The 25,758-nt window shown below is 42.5% G+C and overlaps 1 protein-coding gene across 1 annotated transcript in view; it reads right to left on the bottom strand.

Annotated features, from left to right (window-relative positions):
- Nucleotides 1-5,208: 5,208 nt before the first annotated feature.
- The window catches only part of SLC2A13 (solute carrier family 2 member 13), a 145,283-nt gene continuing 124,733 nt past the window's right edge, over nucleotides 5,209-25,758 (bottom strand). The window contains exons 8-10 of the mRNA XM_058805531.1: nucleotides 13,001-13,122; nucleotides 12,728-12,880; nucleotides 5,209-11,602 (exon numbers count right to left, since the gene is read on the bottom strand). Of these exons, the coding sequence (XP_058661514.1) occupies nucleotides 11,376-11,602; nucleotides 12,728-12,880; nucleotides 13,001-13,122 (502 nt within the window). The 3' untranslated portion in view covers nucleotides 5,209-11,375. The remainder of the gene's footprint in view (nucleotides 11,603-12,727; nucleotides 12,881-13,000; nucleotides 13,123-25,758) is intronic.

The raw sequence follows: 25,758 nt of genomic DNA on the forward strand, positions 1-25,758 counted from the left end.
TTGCTGGATGTTCTGCCAAGAGCCTCCGCAAATGTAGAAATTCTTATTTCATTTTCATGAAGGATTATCATTATAGGAAATGAGAGGCTTAAGTCTTCATACAAGTAATTATTTCTCTGGTAGAAACTGTGAATTGGCTTTTCAAGGGTTTTAACAGATAGCAGATTGAGGGAGGATGAGGTTTCCTGGAAAAAACATTTAAGTCTCTGCATTCAGCGCCTACTCTGTCCTCATGAAAGTAAATCACCTTTCTGCAATGCTTCCTTCAGCCTCTTCTCCCTGACAGCCTCTGAGAGGTTACAGGTGACAGTCCCAGTCACCCAAACCAGAGCTTGCTTCTCCATGGCAGGTGGTGTGGAACTCCAGCCAGGTCTCCTGACTCTCTGAGCTGAATGCTGAACGTGTCCCTGTCTCCAAGCATTCTGCAGTGACTGCACACCCTGGTGGTGCTTGCTCTGATGCCTCAGCCCTCTGGGTGTGCAAGGTGACAGGAGCAGCTCCTGGTGAGCTCCCACACAGCACACGGCTGCAGAGGGTGCTGGTGCACCTGCTCTGTGGGAGGTGATGGGGGATCTTGGGCCCAAACACAAGAGGGGAGGAGAGTGAGAGAGTCAAGATAAGGCAGGAGGCTGAAAGAGGCCTGTTGAATCGTTTAACAGAGCTGAAAGAAAGCATGTCCAAATGAACCATTTATTTGTGCCCGTTTGCAGAGAGTGTGCTGTGATTTACTACCAGTGTCACACTCAGCACATGGGTGCTGGCCTGACCCAGAGCTGTGGCTGATCACAGGACAGACCAATATTTCTTACTGCAGAAGATTTATTTCATTTCCTGGGCTGGAGTCATTATTGAGAAGCAGGAGATCTGTAAGGAGCATTGCTCCCCAGAGAAGCTGCACTCCATGCAAACAAATTAATTTCTGGAGAATGCCAAACCAGCAGAAGCTGGCAGGGATCTCCAAGCTTGCCCAGTGCAAGCCCCACTCACAGCAGGGCCAGCTGGAGCAGGGCACTTGGGGCCAGGGCCAGCTGCTATCACAGACACCCAGGCTGGGGCTGGGGAATCAGCCCTGCCAGGAAGGGGCTCCAGGGAAGCTGTGCCTGCTCACAGCAGCTGCTGCAGATGGAGGCACCACTGCCTGAGCCACCTCCTCCCTGTGCTGAGAGCAAGGCAGGGCCTGGGGCTGGAGCAGGGGGAGCTGCAGGTGTGTGGGGAGGGAAGATGAGTGCTCCTGCTGCTGCTACCCTGCTCCACCTCCTTAGAGCACAGCTCCTGCCTCTCCTCCCCCACATTTCTGTGCAGCAATGAAGAGCAGCAGTTTCACCCCAACACCAGCTCATCCCTGAGTGCACAGCCACAGAGCTCCTCCAGCAGCCCTGCAGCCATGGGCTGCACTAACTATGGGCACTCATCACTCCCCCACCAGGGACTGTGAGGGTCCCCAGGGTATCCCTGTGAATCCCACCTGCCACAAGGAAGCTTCTCATATAGAGGGAATACAAAAGGTATCTCATCTGCTCCCAGGCTGGGGGTGGCACTTAGCCTTCAGCCAGCTTACAAAAACTTTGCTTGCTCTTGACTTTTATCCCATCATTTTTAGCAGCCCATGAGAGGAGAGCAGTGGGGACAGCAGCTCCAGCTTAGTTCCAAAGCTGGGACATCTACCTCAGTCCCCTCAGCCAACCTGCAGGTTATGGGCACCTCAAACACCAGGGAGAGCACAGGAAAAGCCATACAGCATGAGACTGACTGACTGCAGCCACATCTTGTGACAAACCAGTGGCAGGGCACACTGACCAGACATCCTGGACAATGAAGGAGCTCACTGGGAGCAGCCAGACAGTTTTGATGCCATCTCCCCATGAATATATTAGAACAAGTACCAATTTCATGGCAATGCTTATTCCAAGGCACCACTTCTCAGTGGGGACCTGGCCACCTGCTGCAGGCCACAACTGCCACTTTAGGGATGGAGAAGTCACCTGGCACTTGCAGGACAGCTCCTTGTGTGTCTTCCAACAGCCTCCCCTTTGCAGCCACAGCTATGCTGAGTGGCCCTGAGTGAAGGCTTCAGGTGGAAAATGTGCATGTGTGATTTGGTGGCAGCTGCATGGGGACACAGGGTCTCAGCAGCCTCAGCTGTGGAAATGGTTTTGAGAAGGAAAAGCTGCAGGGCTGGGAAGGCTGAAAATGCCACATGTTAAGGAGAAGGGCAGCATGTGCCAGCAGAGCAGGGCTTGGCTCACCCTGCTCCTGACCCTGCTCCTGTGCCTTGTCACCATGCACAAACTGGTGAGAACAGCTGAGAACAGAGCTGGCCATGGAAATGGGGACTAATTCTCTCTATATATGCAGTTTTGATAGATTAGGCAATTAACAGAGTGCACTGCAGCACTCAAGAAGTGTAAAAAAAAATTAAAAATTGAAGACTAAGGCTATGAATCTGAGTCCTGGGGAAAAAAAACCTCTGGTTTTTAGAGAGATATTTAGATCTTGAATCAGCTGCATCCTCAGCCCAGTGCTGCCTTCTGAGTTTGCCCCCTCTGCCCAGGACAGCTTGGCACTGTCCCCTGACACCACACAGTGGTGAGGCACAGACACCATGGACACTATGTCCCCACACTCACCCTTCACTAACCATCCTCCACACCTTATGCCCTTCCTTCCCCCAGCCTCTGCTCAGGATTTGCTTTGTGTTTTTCCCTGCTCATGTTGCCACGGCAACCTGATCCAGTCTCAGTTCCACACATCACCTTGATTATGAAGTTTAGCTAATCCAGCCCCCTCTGCCCTCAAACTGCTCATGTATCTCACACCACCACCCTGATGGGCCCCCAAACTCTCCCTGTTCCTTCAGGCATGGATCTTCCCCACTTCTCCAGCCCCTTTCTCCACCTTTAATGATTTGTAAGTAACTCTCTTTCCAGTGGGGATGGACACCTGTGATTCACTGCTTTTGTGAAAGGGGGGGAGCCTTTGTTTTCCCTTCTCACACCTGAGTCCCCTCAAGGGATGTGCTCCCTTGGCATCAGTGCACTGCAGCTTCCACGCTCCTTAACTGAGCATAACTCCTGCATCTTTGTAAGGATCTGTGTGTTCTGATCTTCTGAAGAATGATCCACAGAACAGGGCTGCTTTGGAAGCCTTTCATTTCTCTGCCATTTTCTACCTGCAAGAAAAGGCACCTAAGTCCCCCCTGAGTGGTGCTGGTGTTTATGTGTTACAAGACTGTGGGCAGGTCATTTTGGATGTGTGCTTCTCTTTCTTCCTTCACACAATAGATCTCACTGCTCTGTGTATGACCCCCTGCTTTTCTGTTTGGCATTAAGGATTCTATCTGAGCTTTTATGGGATATCACAGCCCCCAAAATCAGAGTGTGCTAGCTAAGGCAAAGGTTTCACACATCAGAAAAACAGATGGATCCCTGTATCCTCTTGAAACCCAGATCCCAATATCTCCTATAAAAGTATCCAACCAAATTAAACTCACACAGCCCTCCAGATTTTTCTGTCAAAATCAACATGCAGAAAATATTCCTGGTAGTTCTGCAGTTCACTCTCAAAAGGCAGAAGCTTTCTAAATGTCAGGACTATGCAGACCTTCCCAATCACACACACACATATGCAGGTATGGGGAGGTAACACATGATAAACAAGGGAGTGAGAACCTGCCCTGGAGACCAGCTAACAAACAGCCCCAGGCTGAGACTGTGGAACTGCTGATGCCAGTGTGTGTGACTGGTGCCCACAGAGCTCAGTTGCTTGCTTGATGGGCTGAATGTGTTAAACTGTCCATCAGGAGAAGAGCTGAGATGCCATTCATTTTGGGTCAAGTGGAAGTGAAACTGCAGCAGCTGAAGCACCCAAGTGTGTTTGTGCAGGGAGCTCTGTGGGGGTGAGGGGTGAACTGGAGGGGCACCAGCTCAGGGGACAATGGGCAGCAGGTCCCTTCAACCAGCCCAGGTGACCACTGAGATCAGAGAAAAGGGACTTTTTTTTGTAGTAAACTTACCTTTAAGTTCCCCACTTACCTCCCACAAACTGTAGGAGCCTTGAAAGAAGCACTTAGTGCCTTGCACAAAGCAAAGGCCACACAGCACTCTGTGGGTGACTTCAGTTCAGATGGAGCATCACCCAGTCCTGATCCTGAAAATGCTCACAAAGGTTTGGAGCAACTACTGTAACTGCCTCCATTTCAGTTCTACACAAGGGAGAATGCATTTGGCAAAAATCAATCCATCAGTAGTAGTTTTGTAATAGTAGCTGGAGCATAGACAAATGGCAGAAGGCAAAAAATTTGAGTGTTTAACAGCAGAGTCACCAGATTTTCATTATCCCACAAAGCTGCCATGTAGTTTTGGTGACAAGTAATATGAACTGCAGTCACTCATCACCTTTATAAGCACTATCAGCCAGAAACCTAGAAAGAGAAGGTGCCAGTGCACAGTGCTGAGCTGCCCTGCTCCCCTCTTGGAGAGCTGCACTGCCACAGATACAGGATTGCCAGGCAGGCTCCCACTGCCAGCTTCTCCCACTGGCTGTGATCTCTCTGCCTCCTGGACCAAAAGGCTGCAGCTCTGTCAGAGGCAGCTCTGGATCTCACCAGGATTCAGCTGTGGAACCTGTGCTGGGTGATGTAACAGAACCATCTTCCATTTGTTCTTGTGGGTGCAATTCCTCTGTCACACTGGGGAGTGCAGCCCGGGCAGCCCCAGCACAGCACAGTCACGGTCATGCTGCTTTGTTTTAGACATCAAACTGATTCCAGCAATTTTCTTAATAAAACACACTGAATTAGGACAGTTCCTCATTAGAAAACAGTAACCCCTGATCTTTTCCCAGTCCATAACCAAGTCTGACAGTGTAAATTGCTGTAAGGAAACCAGTCTGCTTGGGCAGAGGACATTGCAAACCCATGGTGGGACACTGGGACAGTTGGCAGCTCTGCATAGCTGCATTCAGCCCTTCACACAAATCCTCCTGAAAGAAAGGGACACTTACCTGGTGTCACAGAACCATTCTCTGATTTGAAAAACATCATATTAAGATCATATCCAAAGCTAATCTTACCCTTCCCTTATTTCAGGCAAACCCATGGCCTATCTGAGCTCATTTTGCTGAGCAATGTGAAGCTGCCACTCTAAAAGGCGACCTGAATACTCAAACAAATGAAACCTTGACAAAAATTCTGTAATTAAGTATCTGACCTTTTATTTTGTTCATTTACACTTCTGGCACTGACAATTCTTTGAAGATATTTATTTTTATGTAAAGACCAAACTTCATTAAAGCAATCATAAGTCAATTAAATAATTTTACATCACTTAAGTTTCAGAAAATGTACAACACTTTCATACATTATAGGCTTGACCGGTTGGAAATGGAAATGGCACATTTTCAACATGGTTAAGAAATGACTTGGACAACCCAGCAAATTGTTCTGCCAAAACCTGTTTTGTACTGAACACCATAACCCGTGCCCAGGGATTACAGTGTGCCTGATGGCACCATGTGCACATTATTCAGCATGGAATTATTACCATCAGCTTGGTCCCCAGCAATGTCTCAGATATTCTAGATGGCATTTGTCCCACCCAGATCCAGTGAACCATTTTGCAGAGGAGTGAGATTCACAATGGAAAGCAGAGACATGACTCGTGCCACTTCCCAGGGACGTCCCGGACCAGCAGGACACTGAGCACATGGAGAATATCAAGCACATGGATAATCCCATCAGTTTCCCAGGGACTGCTGGAACACTGGAAATCAAACAGATGGCAGGCGTGCTCTAGGCAGGGCCTGCAGTGTAACCCAGCACCATGAGACCACCTCGTTTCACACCTGCTGAGCATCCGTGAAGTTTCTCCTGCAGAAGTCACGATGATGGTCATACATTCAGTCCTCTCCAAAGTCTGTGTAATGTTTAAGGCAGCAAGAGAAATTTGCCTTTATTTTAACACTTCAGAAACAGATGGTTCCTTTAGAAATAGGTGGACAATATTCACAATTCATCAGTATGCTCCTTATTTATATAAATGTCATGAAAGGCCAAAGCAAATTCTGACAACATTTTTCTCAACAAAATCAAGGAGGTTAACTGAACTGGAGTTGAAGCTTTAAAATTACATGTGCAAGATCGTTCACATGTAACATACTGTCTGGGGACAATGTGAAAAAGCAGGGATTTAGATGAAGTCTGTATTGTTGAGGCCTGACTCTTGTCAAACTTCCCCTGGCATGAGTGAGCTCTACTGAAGCCAACGAGTGAGCACCTCTGATGAGAGGTGTAAGATTAAAAACATGCCACGGTTCACACTAACAGGTCATTGTGGCTAAAGTATATTCTCATATACAGAACTCTGCAACACTATTAACATCCATTTACAAAACACTACAGTGATGGTTATTGGCACATAAAAAACTCCTTCTCTATATGAAAACATACACAAAATAGATAAGAACTGCCTTTTTTTCAGACTTTTAAAATCTATATATAGTTGCCTTTGAGGAATCTTAACCCCCAGTATCACAAACAACAATATTTCTTTAACAATGTTCACCTAGAATTTTACTGTGCTGACATTTGAAACACTGCCACAATCTAGACCACTGTGGATTACGCTTAACTGTACTGTACACAAGGTGATGAAGATTGATAGAAAACCACTAAGATTTTTGCACAAAAGTATGACTTGTTAAAATCCAGAGAACAATTGAGTCACTTTATAGGCAGCAGCTACATGTAAGCTGTAAATGTTACCCGCAATAAAAACACATTTTGCCATAAAGCACATATTGTGGCATTATCTGCTTCTGGCCTGGTACACAAAGCTTGATTCTCTTCCCAATGCAGAGGAATGGATTTGGTTAGCTTGATTCTCTCAGAAAAAAGTGCACAGATATCTTACTCTTTAAAGTGCATTGCAGAACCATCTCTTCTGCCTTGATTTCTACCCCCAGATCATTCTCTGCTGTAAAGATTCTGCCTGTTCTGCAGTAGTGATGTTCAGCCAACAAAGCCAACAGTGCAAGTTAAATTTCAAAATGACCATGTTAGAAGAGCATCACCAAGAAGTAGAAAGCTGGGTAAAAAATGGAGAAGTACAAGGTCTGTCTTTCCCTTGCCCACTGAATGCCTGTGGGACTGCATGGCCTAAGGCAAGACCCTTGCTTCGGGCCTGTAGCAGCCCCTGAAGGTCAAAACTTCTCCCCAGTGCTCAGCCCAAGTGACTACAAATGGCAAAAGAGATTTCACCAAGGAAAAAACAACTTTGTCAAGTCCACTGCCACGTCCTCACCTCCCAGCAGGCATGGGAGAGCAACACTAGAGTGCTTCTTCTCCTGACAGCCCCTCCATTCCTATCCACAGGGCCAAGCCAAGTCCCTCGCCCCATCATCCCCACCCCACGAGGGAGACAAGCAGAGACTGCTCCTGCTGCCTACAACACCCATCTCTACTGAAACTTGACTTTGTGGTGCCTTTGGTGCATCATTTCCCTCATCTCCCCTCCCAACCCTAACTCCTACACAAGTGAAATGTGGCATTATCAACCCATCCCTAAATGAGTTGTGTTGGTTTGTGTTGGAGCAATGGTCCTTTGTGATTCACCCTTTCTTGCCCCACCATTTCTGCCAGCGTTGTCACTGCACCTCCCAGGGAAACGTCCACAAGAGAGACCAACACAAGGTGCCAACACAGCAATGAAACTCCAGCCCCCAAATGGCTCCTGGGCTTTGCTTTGACTCTCTCTATTTTCAAAACAGGTTTGGTTCTCTTGTTAAAAGATTATTTTGATCAACAAAGTGACGAGGGGAAGAAAAAAGTGCCAAATTATCTCAAATTATTCAGCATGGTGAACAAAATACTAAACGCAAATTACCATGAAATTAATTTTAAAATATTAAAAAATGCATCAGGACTTGTTTCTTTTATATCTGGTGTTAGCTCACGACATGTAGAGTTGGTGGATAATTCAGAATTAAAATATCTCAAATTGTTCTGTATAATCAACATGCCCAACTCTACCAGCAGTATTACTCTAACACTCCTGATGCACAGAATACCTGAATTAAGTGTGCAGTCCTTGTGAAGAAACAATTTCACATCTTCTGCAAAAAGCTTTCAATAAAAGAATATTGTGCTTAGACATGTTATTTATGCTACTTCATAAATGAAATTCTTGTAATAAGAAATTACTCATTTACACTGTATTTTTATGTTTTTATCTGGAATGTTACTAAGTCTACCTTTAGCAAAAATCTCTTAAAACTTAAAATACTCATAAATATAAAAAATATTTGCAAAATAGAAACATATTTCTAATTTTCTTCATAAACTCTAAATGTTCACAGATTCTAAAAATAAAACCCTACAGCATAAGATTAATTTGAAGTATCTGATCTCATTTTTAATAAACATGATGCTTGGTTCAGTGTTTGTAAGGTATGGAATGCTTTCTTGGTGTGAAGAAACCCTAAAAGGAAGACTTAAACCCTGCTCTCCATATGCACAGAACAGGGAGGGACAATAAAGAAGCCAATGTATTTTGTACCCTCGTGGCCAGCAGCAGTGAGGAATAAATGCATGTTTCAATTGCTGTCTCTTGGGAGAAAGGACAGGGGATACAAACCTTCAGGAAAGTGTTTTCAGTAAGTTTAACTGTTTTCTCTTGTGTTGAGAAAACGAGCCCAGCGCTGTATGCGACCGAGCGCCCTTGGGGAAGGTCCATGGAACAAGGCTGGCAGACGGGGATGGTTCTTCTGTTGCTAAAAAGCCCCAGCACTGCCTGCAAAACAGAAGAGGCTGCTGACCCCGTGACAGTGACCTTTCCCGTGACTTTGCTGCAGTTCTGGCCAATCCCTGCACCTTCCCTCTCCCTGTGACACAAGAGAGGTCAGCGCTGTCACAGGGCCGGCACTGGGACCTGGCTCCCACTCCTGACACCCCAAGCAAGGGAATGTTCACTGGGGTGAAGGTGAATGTGGGCTTGTGCTTTTTGGGGCTGTCAGAACCCTAAGTCCCCATCCCCAGAGGCCAGAAAATGCCCACTTAAACCACTTAAACTGTGTAAGCACAGATTGGCTGTTACACACCTATTCACACACTGCTCTAGGTAACAAAACTGCTTCCAATTCAGGTCTTCAAACACCACTTTTTGGTCTCAGAAATAAGTTAATTTCTCCTTGAAACCATTTTGTTATTCTCTCTGTGCCAAGTATCTAATTTTCCCATTTCAGGTACTGCACCTTCAGTGAAACCTTCAAAGAGGTGACAGCCGAAGGGAGACATCCCACAGCAGGGGCATTTGTAGGGAGGTCTGAGGACCTCAGCATCTGCAATAGACAGATCTGGAGATCTCAGCATTTTCTACAGCTGGTGCTTTCAAGCATAAAAATATTGTGCGCTTAAAAGGGAGGCAAGATGGAAGGCATGAGAATCCAGCCCTCTCACCACACAGGAGACGTGCAAGGTCGAGCTGCTCTTTGCAAAGATTCATTTGAAATTCCCTCTGTCTAATATGTTTTTCCCTTTGAGCTCCAGTCAAGTCACAGGAGGATTCCTTAAAATGTTTTCTTTCCAAAAATATTTCTCTGATTAAGAAAAAAGAAAAAACAAAAAAAAAGAAAAAAGAAAAAAGAAAAAAACCAAAATACACCCAATGCCTGAAGGTCAATGATTGGAGAATAAGAACTCCCCCCACAGAAGATTAGATAACATAATGTAAGACTTCTTTATAACAACAAAACCCCATGTTATCCAATAAAAATAATTTAGTAACAAAAGTCCAGGCTTGGTTTTGATAGCAACCCAACATTAAAAACATTTTTCAACCCAAGAAAAACCCACAAACCAAATCTATAAAAGCTAATGAACCTAATGACTTCTTTAATCTTTACACAATGAAAAATAAATGTATTTTTTACCAAATAAATGGGTGTCAGCCCACAGGCAGAGGAATTTTCCCACATTCTTTCATGAAGCAAATGTTCCAAAGATAAGAATTTGAATTGTTGATGCTTTCAAACTCATATCTTTGAAGACTTAAAGCAGTGAGGACAGGACAAAGAAAAAAACAAATAATATTTTTATGTAGCTGCATAAAATTCAATTTGCCAAGGCAAGCAATCACAGCAGGTGAATAAAATACCATTCATATTTTCATTACCATGCTAAAGGCAGCCAAGTTAGTTTTGTGCCTGACATTTTCTTGACAAGCTTGCAATGCTTCGGTAAGGCAATTAATATGAGATGCAGGCTTCTGCCCATGGCTAATATTTCTCTTTAGATCCAGCAAGACACCAATTGACTATGGAAATCTGAAGAAAAATGTGCTGGGAGTCATTTACTCGGCACATCTGGAGATAAACTGAAGGCAATAATCATTCACATGCAAAAGGCGCAGGAGGGATGACCACTGTGCATGGAGCAGCACAAACCCTCTCCCCTCCTTCTCTTTCTTTTAGCTAATGGTATTTTTATGTTCAAAATTAGGCACAAACCAATATGTTCACATGCTAAAAAGGAAAATGAACATTTATTTTTTTTTTTAAACTGAAGCCTCTATGTTGTACCTAGCAATATATACCAGTACATTGTACGTGTGGCCACGTACTGAGCTCTGTTTTCCTGCTGTCAGTAATCAATTTTGGCAGTTTTTCTCACAAACATCAACTCCCAACTGCAGCATGTACTCAGGAGCAGCAGTGGGTGGATAACCAGGTGTAGCACAGGCACACACCACCCTAGTAAACCCCCATCCAGGTGAGTATGGCTCTCTACTTGCTAGCTCAAATAAATAATGGAAATTCTCTCTCTTTGGGTAAATTTGGGAAATGTCCCTCTGATGGATACAGCAGGTATTTGTATTTTCCCAATCAGTTAAACCTTTTAAATCGTTACTATTACAGCAGCTTATGCATTCATGCTTTGTCATACTGCACAGCAGAGCTTCTTCCTTGGCTCCTATGGGATGGGGATCCAACAGCTGTCAGCTGCTTTCTCATCAGCCAAACGATTTTTTTAGGTTTTGTCAGCATTAGAGATAAGGACAGCCCCTGACCATGTAGGATAGCCTTCTGTATTCATCTGGTACAGTGCACCCTACTAAACCTCTGGGGATGGTGCAGTGTCAAAAACACTTGGTAAAGTCACATAACCGTGGAATTCAATCTCTTTTGGAAGCCATTGCTTTCAGTTATCAAGAAAACGCTAGCATATTGAATTTCCTCCCAAATGGAGCATTTTTGAACATGAAGGCATTTTAAAATACACAGTAGAAAGGAGAACCAGACCAGAAGCAGGGCAGTGAGGTCATCAGAGAGCTGCTTTTCCCCCAGAAGGCTTTTAAATGATTAAATACATCAGCAGCTGAAAATTATTCCACATCAGAAGCATCATTGTCAGAGAGATGGTAATTACTTCCCTTCACCCGAATATACTCGATGTACCTCCCTTCATCAGAATCTGACATACCACATGTACATAGCCTGTTTTCAAACAGAGATTCAATTTCCTCCAGTTTTTTCCCTTTAGTCTCAGGAAGGCAGCCATAGATGAAAACCAGTCCCAAGGCAGCAAAGCCTGCGTAGAGGAAGAAGGCTCCTGCAATGTGAAACCATTGTCACAGTCAGGTACAGAGGTCCCCACCCCTCCTCTGTGCCAGGCCAGGGGAGGGGCAGAAGCAGCAGGCACAGCACATTTTGCTTTCACACAGCAGAGTGAGAAAGCAAAGGCTGGAGTGGCAGAGTTACAGCAATGAGCTGTGGGTGTGGGAGAAGGACTCTTTACTGCCTCATTCCTCACCAAAGTAAATTGACAAAGGCAATTCCAATTCATGTGAAAGATTATTCACACCCTTTCTGGGCAAGTCACTCTGCTCTTAAAATAAACAGCAATTAGACAATCACATGCCCAAATTAAAAAAAAAAAAAAAAAAGCAGATGTGAAAGGAAAGAGCTTTCTTAGTTTGTCTTGACAGTGAAGGACACATTAAGACAAGTCCTCAAAATGAAAATCTCTAGCAGAAGAAATGAGTCAGGATTAGAATAATGTTTGTGACTTTTACACCTAATTATTATTTAAAAGTACATTGTGGTGACAATACTGAGAAAGAGCTTGTTCCTGCCCACAATCCACCCTGCCTAGAGGGGCAGAGCAGGTAGCAGAGGACCAACAAACATTTACCTAGAGTTGGTACACTGATGGCTCAAAGGAATAACAAGCAGAGCTGAAAGGCTCTGCACTAGTAGGGATGTGAAGGTCACAACAGCTCCCTGGCAGATTAATGTGATTTAATGACTTGTACCTGAGTGGCTGAGCAGTAACCTGACAAACACTCCACAGGGTCCCACAGACAGCACTTATCAACAGCTGCATTTCTGCAAGGACCATCTGATACTGGCCTTGGATGTCACCATAAAGTGGAAAACTGCAGATGCGTCACCTTAAGTGGGAGTCAGCATTATTTCACTAAATCAAAAGTGGTTTTTTGCAGCTTCTCTGTTTTAATCAGCTGTCAGGGTTCTCAGTTAAGGACAAAAATAAATGCTTCTTATGAAATCCAGACCAAACTCTATAATCCAAGCAGATCTGTAGTCTTATGAAACCACAGTGGGTTGAGAACACTGCTTTGACACTTCATAGCAAAACCAGTGGAGGGACCCAGAATCCAGAGAAAATCTCTGTGCCAGTGGCAGTGCTGCACACATGGACAGAACTGTGACTTACCATAGTATGTCAGGTATTCAGCTGTATGCAGAAATGTCAGTGACACGAGCACATTGAAAACCCAGTTGACTCCAGAAGAACATGCATTTCCTGTGCTTCTGGCCCAAAGCGGATAAATTTCAGAATTGACAGTCCAGGGCATGGGACCCATCCCTAAGAATCAGGAATAAAAACATCAATCTGACTTTAATGGCTGGACTCAAAAATAAATTTAACATGCAGGTTCACTGTTTGACATTTTAAACTTATATGCAAAACCAAGTATTTTCTTACCAGGTGCAAAGAAAACCAAATACAAAATAAGGCCCAGAAGTGCTGTCCAAGAGTACGGAGTGGGGCAGAAATTGTATGCCCAAAATAAATCTTCCTTTTTGAATATGGATTCATTTGAACACCTGAAAATCAACAAAACTCCTTTTTATTAAAGAATTTTCAGGGCACTAGTTGACATTGCAATAAAAACATGGCAAGTAACATACAAAGTCTTTGAGCAAAGTTCAGAAACGTGTTTTTTTCTCAAGCCTGGTCTTAGGAAGAGTAATCAGCAGAACATCCCTGAGTTTAAACACTTACCTATTTACAGATGTCCTTCATACAACCAGTCATTACTACAAAAATGGTGATACCAAACCCATCAAGACCAATTCACAGGAATATCACACAGTGCAAAACGAGCTGCAGCAGCAGGACTTGAGATAAAGATGTTGCATACAAGGATTTAAGGTCAGATAGAAGTTAGTCCTTACATCACTGCTCAACCAACTACATGTGGCACACTTCAGGAGTAATCAGCAATGTCTTGGAGAGTGCCAAGGTCAAGAGAAGCTATAAAGAAAAGAGGTGTGCATTTTCCTTCCCACACAGTGAAACACTTTAAGAGAATGTAGTGCTTGTAATTAGCTACTGAAAGAAAATATGTCTCTATGCCAAGGACCACGTGGGAATTCCATATTTCAAGGAATAGGTATAAGATCAGGTATTTCCTTCTGACTGTCAACAATATTTTAACAGCACATTCACAACTTTATTTTTGTCTAAATTTTTTTTGAATTAACATTTGTTTAAAGGAGTAAGTAATAAATGTAACTAGTGAAACTTTTTAGCTGCCACCACTTCAATTGCTAGAGATTAAAAACCCCATACTTTTGGAACAGAGGACTTAAAGAGACACTACTCTTTCATATGCTAAGAAGAAATCACAGTGAGCTGAATATCTGCCTGAGTTATGATTTCCAGATCAGTTGAGCACTTATGGGAAGTATGTGACCCTCTTGACAGTAGGGAAACCAGAATGAAGATGCCTGCAACAGGCAATAGGTGGGCAACAAGTTGTGGATGGTGGTGTAACAGGCACCCTGCAATGCTTCAGAGTTCAGCAGCAATGTGCCAAGCACTGATGGGCATCCCCCCAGCACTCCTGGGGAAGAAATCTTCCCTTTGTCACCATTGATGAAAGGACAACATTTAAAGCAGGATATCATGGTGAAGTCGCAGACCCAATTTCCCCCTCGCCCCCTTGCTGAGTGAGTTCTGTCAATCAGGCTTAACATTCCAGCAAGGCCTCGTGTCGTTGGTCAAGTTCAAAGGATGCAATTCAGGCCTGGGGGTCATTGGCCTGTCTAGGTGTCCCTTGTCCCCTGAGATCCTCCTCCTCCCACCTGGTTGGTGCTCACCTGTCCCTTCCCCTCCCCCTGTCCCTGGGCTTAAATTCAGCCAGAACCACGTGCTTGGTATTCTGTTGGAGCTGTTACCCAGATTCAGATGTCTGTGACCATGGAATAAAACTCTGGATATAAACCCTCCGACGGAATCCGCTCCCTTTTCCTCTTCACCCTCGCCTGAAGCCCTTCCACCTGAGGTAAACTGGGTTTCTACAAGCCTGGGTTTGTTTCAGTGCCCAGCTGCAACCTCCAGCCAGGCAAAAGTGTCTCTGAGGTGAAATACCACAGTTGCTGCGTTTGGCCCAGCAGCAAGGGTCAGACGAGCTCAGGCCCAATCTTCCTGGTAATATTGGGATCATATTCCAATAGTTGGTAAAACCCTAATGCTTTCTTAATGGCAGTAACCTGTAAGATTTATAGTTCTACTTTGCACTGGAGCATCACCTGATTAAGTGGAGAAATGCTGAGCTCTTAGTTTGGGGTTGCCAATGCAGCCAGGGCTGCCAGTGCACCTTCCCACCCTTCCACAGCTCTGCCTTGCTGAGTTCCCCTGGAAAGGCCATCTTAGCCAGGGCATTGATTCGTTTTCACCCTTGAGGTGGAAAGCACAGAAAACAGATCAGCTGAACTCCCTCTCCAAGACACATCCTCTGTGCCTGGGTGCAGACTGGCCCACTGCAGACACAGGAGTGCTCAGCTTCACACTGCTTCAACATCATCACTTCTGCTTCTTTTGCTGTTACACAAATTTCATTGCAGGTGTTCGTAATGAATACAAGTTGATGAGCACTTTTAAGCATCTTGATGCTGAGATTAATTTCTCCATTCTGCCCAGATTGGCAGCTCTGCAGAGAGGTTTCTCTCAAACAAAACTGTAAACGAAGACATACTTGGTTTATTATCCTGCATCCACCTCCATGAGCACAAACCAGCATGTTGATTCACACAGACACCACTGCAGGCAGGTCAGTGTGTTTCCTTCCCCTGCCATCTTTCCCCAGTTGTGTCCTGCTTTTGACAGATTGGAACACAAATGATACAAGGGAAAACCAGATGTCTCCAAAGCCTCCTGTGACTGAGCCACTCATCTATTCTCCACTGTCTGCCCCTAACAGAGAGGAAATTGTGTTGCTAAAAAAGCAGATTCAGTGCAATGAAATGGGAAAAACAGCACTTGAGACCAGATTAAATAGAAACATGGCAGTAATAAACTGTGCTTTGCTTATCCTTCAGTTGTAAACCAGCATGGTACACATAGTAAAGGCAAAGACATCTGCATTTGCTGGCATCTTGCAGTGCTGGGAATGTTAAAAAAAATAACACTTCAAGGCTGGAGATTTGTTCAAGCTCTATTACTGTCATAATTCTACTATTGCACCATTGTTTATATAGGACCTATTATTTTGCTGAAGAACATACTTAGAATTAGCATACAGTTTATAACCAGAGAAAATTTTGAATTTTATCCAACATGAAGGGAGCATATATGATGGAAGCAGAGGAGTAGCTACCCATCCCTTCATAAACTGAAATACAGAAGAAAATCAAAGAATCATAGAATGGTGTGATCTGAAAGGGACCTTAAAGGTCATCAAGTTCCAACCTGCACCTTCCCTGGGCAGGGACACCTTTCACTAGACCAGGTTACTCAGTGCCCTATCTGAACTGTTCCCTGAACACTTCCAGGGATGGGGCATGCACAGTTTCTCTGGGCAGCCTGTTCCACAGCCTGGTAACATCCCTGTTGATGGTGGCCAAGAAGACCAATGGCATCTTGAATACTGGTGTCAGGAATACTGTGGCCAGCAGGAGCAGGGCAGTTATCACCCCACTGCACTCAGCACTGTAGTGCACCTTGAATCCTGTGTTCAGTGCAGGGATCATCACTTTAAAGAGGGCATTGAGGTGCTGGAGCATGTCCAGCCAAGGGCAACAAGGGTCATGAATTATTTAGGAAACAGATCTTATGAGAAATGGTTTGAGGGAGCTGGGTTTGTTCAGTCTTGAGGAGTGTCAGGGGGCATCTCATTGCTGTCTCCAGCTACCCAAAAAGAGATTGTGATTAGATGAGGGCTGGACTCCTCTACAGTGACTGAAGTAAGAGGCCCAGGGGAAACGGCCTTAAGCTGAGTCAGGGGAGATTAAGGGGAGATAGAAGTAGTTTTTTCCCTGTTAGAGTGCTCAGGCATTGGAATGGGCTGTCCAGAGAGTGTTGGAGTCACCATCCCTGGAGATGTTTAAGGGACTGATGTGTTCTAGTGGTTACAGGGGTAGTGCTGGGCTGGTCAGACTTGATCTTAAAGGGTTCTTCCAACCTTGATGATTCAATGGCTCTAGAAGGTTCCCATGGGCCCAGCTGTCAGGCCTGTGCAGGCCCCTCTGGATGGCATCCCTTCCCTCCAGCATGCTCACAGCAGCACAGAGCTTGGTGCAAACTTGCTGAGGGCACACTCCATCCCACTGTCCCTGTCATCAGCAAAGATCCTAAACAGCACCAGCTCCAGTGCTGACCCCTGAAGAGTGCCACTTGTCACTGGTGCCACTTGGTCATTGAACTGAGTGACCACCCAGGCAATTCCCTGTAAATGTACAAGTGAAATGATGCAGTCAGGTCCTGGTGCAGAGTTTGCATGTACCAATAAGCTGGGCAACAGTCACATTGGTACAACCAGTGAGGACACACCACATCATAGCCTCTGAAACTACTGCCAGACCAAAAACATAAAAAATGCTACACTGAAAACCTTTACTATGATTTTTTTTCAGCTAAATGTTTTCTGCAGGCTACTTAAGATGTACATCAGTTCTAATTAATGAAAGCCTGAACTACCAACAGTTGATGCAAAAAATTCAACTGACTGAAAATAGATGAGATTGGTAGATTTTCAAATTACAAGCATTATATGGTCAGTTTCAAAATCACAGAATCCACTTTCTATCAGATATGGTCTGCAGCTCAAAAGAACTAAAGCTTTTCTCCCCATCTCCTTAAATTATCTTCACATGGCACATAAAAGAAGGTAAGAAAAGAGCCAGTGTGGGGAATCTAAAATATTATTTGTAATTACAGGAGGATGAAACAGGATAAAAACCACTTCCCTTGATGATTGATGTAAATTTTTGTAATACTTCAGCTATTTTGGCTGTACAATAATTCTGAAGCACAACACTGAAAACCCCAGTGTGAGAAATGGCTGGGCAAGACACAGCACAGGCAAAAGACAGAGACCAATTTGATTTTCTTCTCAAATATCCATTAATTTTTGCTTTGCTGTGCAATAAGGATTGTGTAGCCCTAAAGATATATATTTTGCTTGGATTAATTGTTTCATTGTGAACAGTTCAAATGTTTTTAATATGAAAGCTTCTGACTTCTTACTGTCTTTTAAGCCCTTCAGAAGCATCTTAAATTTAGATCAAAATCTTAAATTTAGATCAAAAATCTTAAAAGGTCAAAATTCAAATGAAGTCAGACAAAGGAAATTATTTTTGAAGAAAAACACTAATGTGATCGTCCATCTCTGTAAAATGCTTGTTAGAACAAGCATATTTCCAAATTACATATTCTGCTCTGAGATAGACTTTGACATCAGGTGCTGATTGCACATAAAGATTTTATAGTTAATTCACAATTTCACTAATCCCCCATTGCTTTGTTCTAACACAAGTAAAACTACTTAAGGACTGCTCTTATGCCAGCATTTTGTGCCTGGGTTATCAGGATGATGATAACCTACAATTTGCCAATTGAAGTCTCAAGTGTAAAACAAATATATTTGATTTACTAAAAATCTACTTCAAGGAGATTTTTACAGTCTCCTGTGTAGAGTGCTGACTTTCATACCATGGCAATCTACTGAACAATATAAACTTATGCCAAGTTCATTCAGTCATATTTTCATCTGAAATCTGTCATGGAAATGACAGAGGACAAAAGAGACACAATTTAGAGTAGCTGCTGTTTGGATGGAGGAAGGTTTTTGTGGATGATGCTTGGGAACAACTAAGATTATTTTTCCACAATCAATTACTTATCCTGTAGAAGAATCTGAATCTCAACATTTGGATTAGTTCTCATAAGTTCAAGCTCCTCCTCTTCTGCTAAAGATATTTAATTGTCTGAACAAAGCCCCAGCTACCTTAGAGGCAGAATTTAGCAAGATACCAGATGAACTGTGTAACAACTCAGGGGTAGTCAGACATGTAACTAAGGAGAGCTCTGGAAACCACCTCTACCCTGTCCATCAAGTGGCCTCCCAAACCCACCCATGTACACCAAAAATAGTTACATTGGCACAACCCACAGAAACTAGTTAAACCATGAGGAATAATTTCACTATAAATCAGCATATTCTGCTTTAAGGAAAAATCCTTGCTCCTTTTTTATACACGTGGTAAGACGCTGTCTAAAGCATCAAGTGAACTGCAACTCAACCTGACAGATTACTTTAAACCTGACTAATGTTAGAATCAGTAATTTCTAAGCTTTCCCACAGTTCCCTAGCTACTGTGGTCCATGCCTCAGAAGCTCCACACCTCTCTGGAGAAGTCTGCATTTATCACTTTGACTTTATAGTTTACACAGAGAAATAATTCATCCATTAAACCAGATGTTAGCTAAAAATTTACAGATGAAGCTTCTTACACCAGATGACAGCAACTGAAAAACAAAAAAACCCCTAAAAATCCCTAAACCAAAACAAAAAAAAAAAAAACCAAAATCCCAGACAACCAGAAAAGAACAAACATACAGCCTTGAAAAACTGTTGCCATAAAACTTCATGGGATTCAGCTACACACTGCTTAACCTTCATTGCATAAAATACAGAGTTTTGGGACGCTTATTGATGCCTTTTGCTATAACTGGCAAAGAGTTTTAAAAATACTAGTATATGTTTCAAAAACCTGGAAAAATAGTTTAGTTCACAGCAAAGAAAGGAAATTGCACCTCAGTAGATGACTGGTGCATCTGCATGGAATGGAAGAAGTCTTTATCACACTGACCCCCCCCCCCCCCCCCGCTACAGGATCTATCCATTATTTTATGATCTTAAGAGCCTTTTCCAATCTAAATGATTCCATGATTCTCAGTGATGTCAGAACACACACCTGCAAGAGACAGCACACTGTTCTCATCTCTGTCCTGGCTACCTGATCACAGATGAACATAGTTTTTAAATATTATTATTTATTTATGTAAGAATCTTTAAGTTTGAATTGAAACACTTTCACAAGCTGAGAAATTTCAGCGTTTCAAATGCATCTGAATTTGCCTGATAAATAGATTGCTGGAGCTGTTATTCAGTCTGAGTAGACTGAGCAACAGCCTGGAAACAGAACCAGTTTTTCCCCATGAGAAATAGTTGCTCAAAATTAATCACATCAAAGTGGTTCTGAACTGTTTGCTGATCTGGACATTTCAGTACTTTTGTAACCACCTATCAGTGGATTCTCAAGTGTGGACAACACAGTTGCCTCTGTTGCCAAAGGAAGAAACTCAGCTGTGTGACAGTGCCAGCTCGACACTCCTGAGTGCGGTGTTGTGAGGTCCCCAGACGAGGTGAGAGATGAGAATTTGACTCCAAGTTATCAGAAGACTGATTTATTATTTTATGATATGATATGAAAATGACATCCTAAACCTATACTAAACTACAGAGAAAGGATACAGACAGAAGGCTAGCAAAGAAATGATAATGAAAGCTCAGGGCTGACTCCTCAGAGTTTGACACAGCTGGCTGTGATTGGCCATTAATTAATAACAATTTCACATGCTGGGTCAACAATTCTCCAAATCACATTCCAAAGCAGCAAAACATGGAGAAGCTGAGGCTTCTCATCTTGCCAGGAGAAGAAATCCTGGCAAAGGGATTTTTCATAAAATATCACGGTGACACCTGAGCTGTGGGGCTGAGCAAGCACCTTTGGTGGGATTAGATAACTCTAATCTCCCAATTAAAGATGCTCAGTTTGGTATTTGCCTCAGACTTCTTTTATCCTATCCAGGCACCTTGCAAGTCCCTGTGGCTACCTCCAAGCTGTCAGCTACAATTCCCCACTCTGCTGTCACACCCCAAGGGTTTCAGGCTTCATTCTCCATCTTATCTGCCAGGAGGGGAGAGAGACAAATCTGCTACTGCCAGAACTCTGTCCAACAGGCTTCCCCATCATCTTTAGTGCACTCCTTACCTTGGGAAATGGACTCAAACCAGGAAAATGCAGAATAATGTTTACCCAGTGCTAAAGCCCAACCATTTCAGATCTCACAGCAGCTGACAGTGCTCTCAAAAGCTGGGAGCAGAAATAACTACACACCAGATTTTTGTTATAGGAGACAAAATTACCCTCATTGTACTATACAGAGATTGACTTATTTTTCTTCCCAAGCTTTCTCCTCCTCTTCCAAAGTATAAGATGGTCACAAAAAGTGTCCAGAAACATCTGATGTCTCTGTGCTCTGCAGTGTCCTTTCCTAGTTCTAATTCTGATTCTGACTGGACACACTTGGTTAACCCCAGCAAAAATTAGAATTAATTAGTAATAATTAAATTGTATGATTTTGTAATCATAAATAATTCAAATGTTATATTAATAGCACAGGAACTTGTGAGAGGTCATGCAACTATGAAACATAATCAACTGTTCATTTAACAAATACCTAGTCATAAGTACAGAATTTTAATGGGCAGAATTCCAATTAAAAGCTGATCAAAATGCAAAAACTTAATTAGTTTTGAGCATAAGCATCTTAGCTGAATACCACTGTCCTTCATGCATTTCTGCCTGTGATCGTTTCAGCTACTTCAATCACCAGATAACAGGTGTCAGTGTCTCCATGAGAAGACACAAGAATATATTTTTTGCAACTTGAAACATAATTCTGTGTATTTACAAGCTAATAAAGTCTATGAAAAAGCAACAACAGAAGAGTGAACCATTTCAGGTAAGGCTCAGAAGGCAACAGCAGGTAATGTAAGACTTCTGTCCTTTTCCCCCTGTCAAGGACACACTCCAATGGTTTACAGAAAACTTATATCTGTGTACTTTAAAGATTGAAATCTTCAGTAACTTTTCCTGCTTTTTCATATGTAGCATACACTGATTCAAAAAATTACAAATAATCAGTGTGTTTCACAACCACTAAACTGTCTGACAGTTCTTATTGAAATATTCTTAGTATGCAAATAAATCTTATGTTTGTCCATTCAGCATTTCCTGTTGCTAAGGTCTGTGGCTCTACAAGAAATTGTGCCCAGTGGTCCACTGGGATTTCACCTCTCATCACAAAACTTTTATTTGTTCACGTCCTTGCACAACTTTACTAACCATAAATCTTTTATTCTCTTTCAAGACAAGTTCTACTATTTCTTGTAACTTCCAAACTAATGATGTGCATGAGAACCCCAACTTTTTAAATGCTTTATAAAAGGTGAGGTCCAGCAGAATGCCCTCAGTAAGTCATGAAGCTTCCTAGATTTCAGTGTTGTTTTTAAATTAAAAGTCTCCGCCAGTCTTCCAAATAAGAAAGATCCAGTATGAGATAAACAAACATTTTAGTTCAGTCCTAATTCTCATACTGAAATACTTCAGCTAAATGCAGCAGTTCCCATTATTTCTTTCTTTCAGGTATTATCAACTCTTGAAGAACTTCCCACAGGTGCAAATCAACAAAGAATGTTTAGAAATTTGATTAAATATGATGGAAGTGATAGTACCCAACATTTTGAAGCCTTTGCTATGATCAATAGGTATTTTAGTATGACAGTAATATAAAAATATATATAAGAAACCCACTACATTCTACCAGATGGAGTGGGGAAAACTCCATGATGTGGTAGAGGCAAAGACCCACAATTTGGGTGCTACAACACTTTTATACTTATGTATTCATGTGCAGGTCTGGATGGAGATGTGATGTCACTTGCACACAGAATGGCCAGTGGGACATGAGAATTCCTGCTCCCACCACCTTGGTGGCTGCCACAAAAGCTCCATTTAATTATGTTCACTGCAATCAAGTACAAACTGGAAAGAAAAACATCTCATGCAACAGTAAGGGCACAGACACATGGCAAGCTCTTGTAAGAAATGACATCTGGGAATATTTAACTGCTTGTGAAGTAGATGCCATTTCACAGATTTAAAATATAAGCACAAAGCTGTCTCTGCATGACAAGCAGCAAAAAGGTATCACAGGGACATTCTGGAAACAGAATGAGCTATTATTTCCCTCTTGGCAGCCATCATGGTTGAGAAACACTTGTGGACTCCCTGTGACCCCAGAATGGGCTTTAAAGATTGTTTAGTGGCTTTTCTGTGGTTATACAGAAATAGTTTCCTTTTGGAACAATCCATTTCAGCAGTGAGCAGGCACATCCAGTCTGGCTTCATCCAGTCACTGCCAGCTTCCCCAGCTTCTCTGAAAGGAGGGAGTGCTCATTAATGATTTCCCCATTTCTTCTGAAAGGCAAACCTTTGGGCAATTTCAGAGATGAGCACTAACTGGGAAGAGTCCATCAGTCACCTTGGGGGCTGCCAGAGCTAACTTGTGCTGCCTGAGGCTTTCTAGCAAAATCCAGACAGATTTAGTCACTCTATTCCTGCCTACAGGCAGGCACGCTTCATTCTGTTGGAGCTGTTTCAGGACAAAATTGCTTATAAATGTAGGAGATTCAAGTACTTTTTGTTAAAGACAGACTGGCATCAAGATCCAAGACAGACTGGCTCAGTGAGAATCTCACTTGTGTGCAGACCCCTCTCTGTACCTCAGTGCTCCTGGGGTCCCCCTGAACTGCAGCTGCTCTGCTGCTCCTGAGCTTTGGTGGGAGTTCTGGGTCATCCCTGCTCTGACATCTTGGAGAGCTTATGGATAGAGCACCAGACTGCAACCAAACTACTGAGAGAACTGGGGTAATAGAAGAACTTCTAGCTTTTCTTTCCAGATTTAAAAGCATTTAGTCTCTCTGATTGCAGCATTGACACCCAATAATAAAATTACTGAAACAAACTGGTCTGAAGTTCATGATGTCAAATGCAGCACTTTGGAATTTCATGCAGGCTTACCATAAAACAAATATCCACCTGATGTTTAATCTCATTTGGTATTTCACCTGACTTTACATTTCATTTTCTTAATAAATATAATTTCCAAAGTTCTTTTGGCTATAACAGAAATACCAACCAGCTGCCTAATCACTGCAGAAATATCAGTCCTCCCAGGTGTTGCCTCTTTTGAATGCTGAATAAAGACAGATAGCTCCAATGAATACTGGTGGGAAGGGCTAAGTGTAGGGCTCAATAATAATAAGTATCAACATTTAAATGTTAACTGAAGAAATATTAACAGACCAGCATGCAAGAGCTGCTGGCCTGGCAAAATAAAGTCTATTCTCTAAAACACAGGCAAAGACCAGCTGCAAAGTAAAAAAGGAATATTTTCTACTCCATTAGTCAACGAACTACAAGACAGCTCAAGGTTACAATTTTAGACATCTGAAGTTGATTTAAACAAATTCCATCCAGACTTCCTATTCTTATAAATTACAAGTAACCTTTATTGATGCTTGTGCTGTCCACCATGTGCCAGTGGTAGTGTCAAAGGAATGTCATAATGTCAAAAGCATCCCTTGAGTTACAATTGTCAAAAGCATTTCCAAGACTGTGGTAATCAAAGACCAAAGAAATCAAGGTGGTTGCTGTAACTGTAATCAAGGTAGTTCAGAAAAATTCACCCTCCAAATGAAATAGATTCTATATTACAATTTTTTTTTTCTTTTCTGAATACTTCCAAACACTTTAGAAAACAATAAAGAGAAAAATATGGATTGTTTTAACTATCCCAAAGTTTTAGACATACAGAGGTACTGTAAAACCTGTACCTTCATGTTGAAACCTGGTACGTGAAGTTAGCAAGGAATGGGAAGATTTTATAGTTCAATTGAGAAAAACAAAGCAAATCCCATCCAAACCTCAACCTTAAACCACAGATGGGACACAGTGACACAATTCCAGCACAACCTGGGTCTGCTCTGTGTCTCAGGCACACTGCTGAGGCTTACAGATAATTTATTGCTTATTCCAGGCAGCAGACCCTCTACCTCCCAGCCAAAGAAGCACTGTGCAGAAAGAATTTTCCATAGTGCTTTAATACTTTAGAACCTCAGTTAACCTCATATTTCAATGGGAGCTGAAGAGAGAATAAAGTATCAATCCTTTGGAAATTTTACTGAAACAAAAGGAAAGGAGGGGGGAGACTTTCTAAATTTCCTTTTCTTCTTGAATTTGAGACAAAATACCACATAAGGACAAGGAGTTTAAAATAGAGATCAATATTACATGCATTAGCATGTCTTTTTAGCACGTCCCTGCTCTGTTAAATTTCTAGTTATTGACATACATATAAATTTTATATTTCAACAGTTCTAACAATAACATTTTGACCACCATAACCTTCCATCTGAGTACTGAACTGTGACACTCGTTTTCTGTAACAGCAACTTACACACAAACATTACATTTTCACTACTGCCAGCAACTGTTTGCCATCACAACTGAAATGTAACCAGACAATACTTGAGATCTTGCATTCATTGTTTTAAATAGATGATGGAACATTATTTCTTAGGCAGAGCTTTTCCCTGATTCCAGTAGGTGGCAATAGCTCTGCCCTAAAGAGCTCAGAGAAACCTGTTTCAGAAGGGGAATGAAGCACTGCATCCACACTCATCCCTGCTGTAGAGAGGCTCTGAATTAAATCACCCAACAGAGCTCTCCAAAGAAGATTCCTCTGCTGTCAGCCCTAAAATTCACTGCAAATCATTAATGTTGTAATTGAAAATGGAGCCCTAAGGCTCTAAGAACACTTAAAACAAGATAATTATTTCATGCCTGATTTGTGAGAGTGAGCACTTAACGTAGAGTGCTGCTCTGCCTTGATTTGTGCACACAACTGCAATACCCATGCCTAATCTAACGAATTTTATAAAATATATATATGGTAAGTGGTTTCATTATCTCTGGTGTATGAAATTTATGAGCTTTGGGTACCAAAGTCTTCATTGTTATATGCAACTCAACAGTCTGGGATGTGACTGTTGAAGAACTTGGCAGAAATCAAAGTAATCGTCTATCTTTCATGGCCTGACATCTAAAAAGAGTTTGACATAAATAAGTGCTTTTTAACAATAGCTATTTTTCCAAGAAAATGTGCTAAATGGGAACACACCCCACCTGAATCACAGGTTTGAAAAACTCAATAATCATGCAGAACCTCAAACTTACTATTGTCTCTGCAAAGCTAATAGACAGCTGTGGAAAGCTGCAGGACAGAAGGAATTCTGTGCATCCTGCAAGGAGGAAGAAATGCTCAAA

The sequence above is a fragment of the Ammospiza caudacuta genome, chromosome 5 (assembly GCF_027887145.1).
Source record: "Ammospiza caudacuta isolate bAmmCau1 chromosome 5, bAmmCau1.pri, whole genome shotgun sequence".
Lineage (NCBI taxonomy): Eukaryota > Metazoa > Chordata > Aves > Passeriformes > Passerellidae > Ammospiza > Ammospiza caudacuta.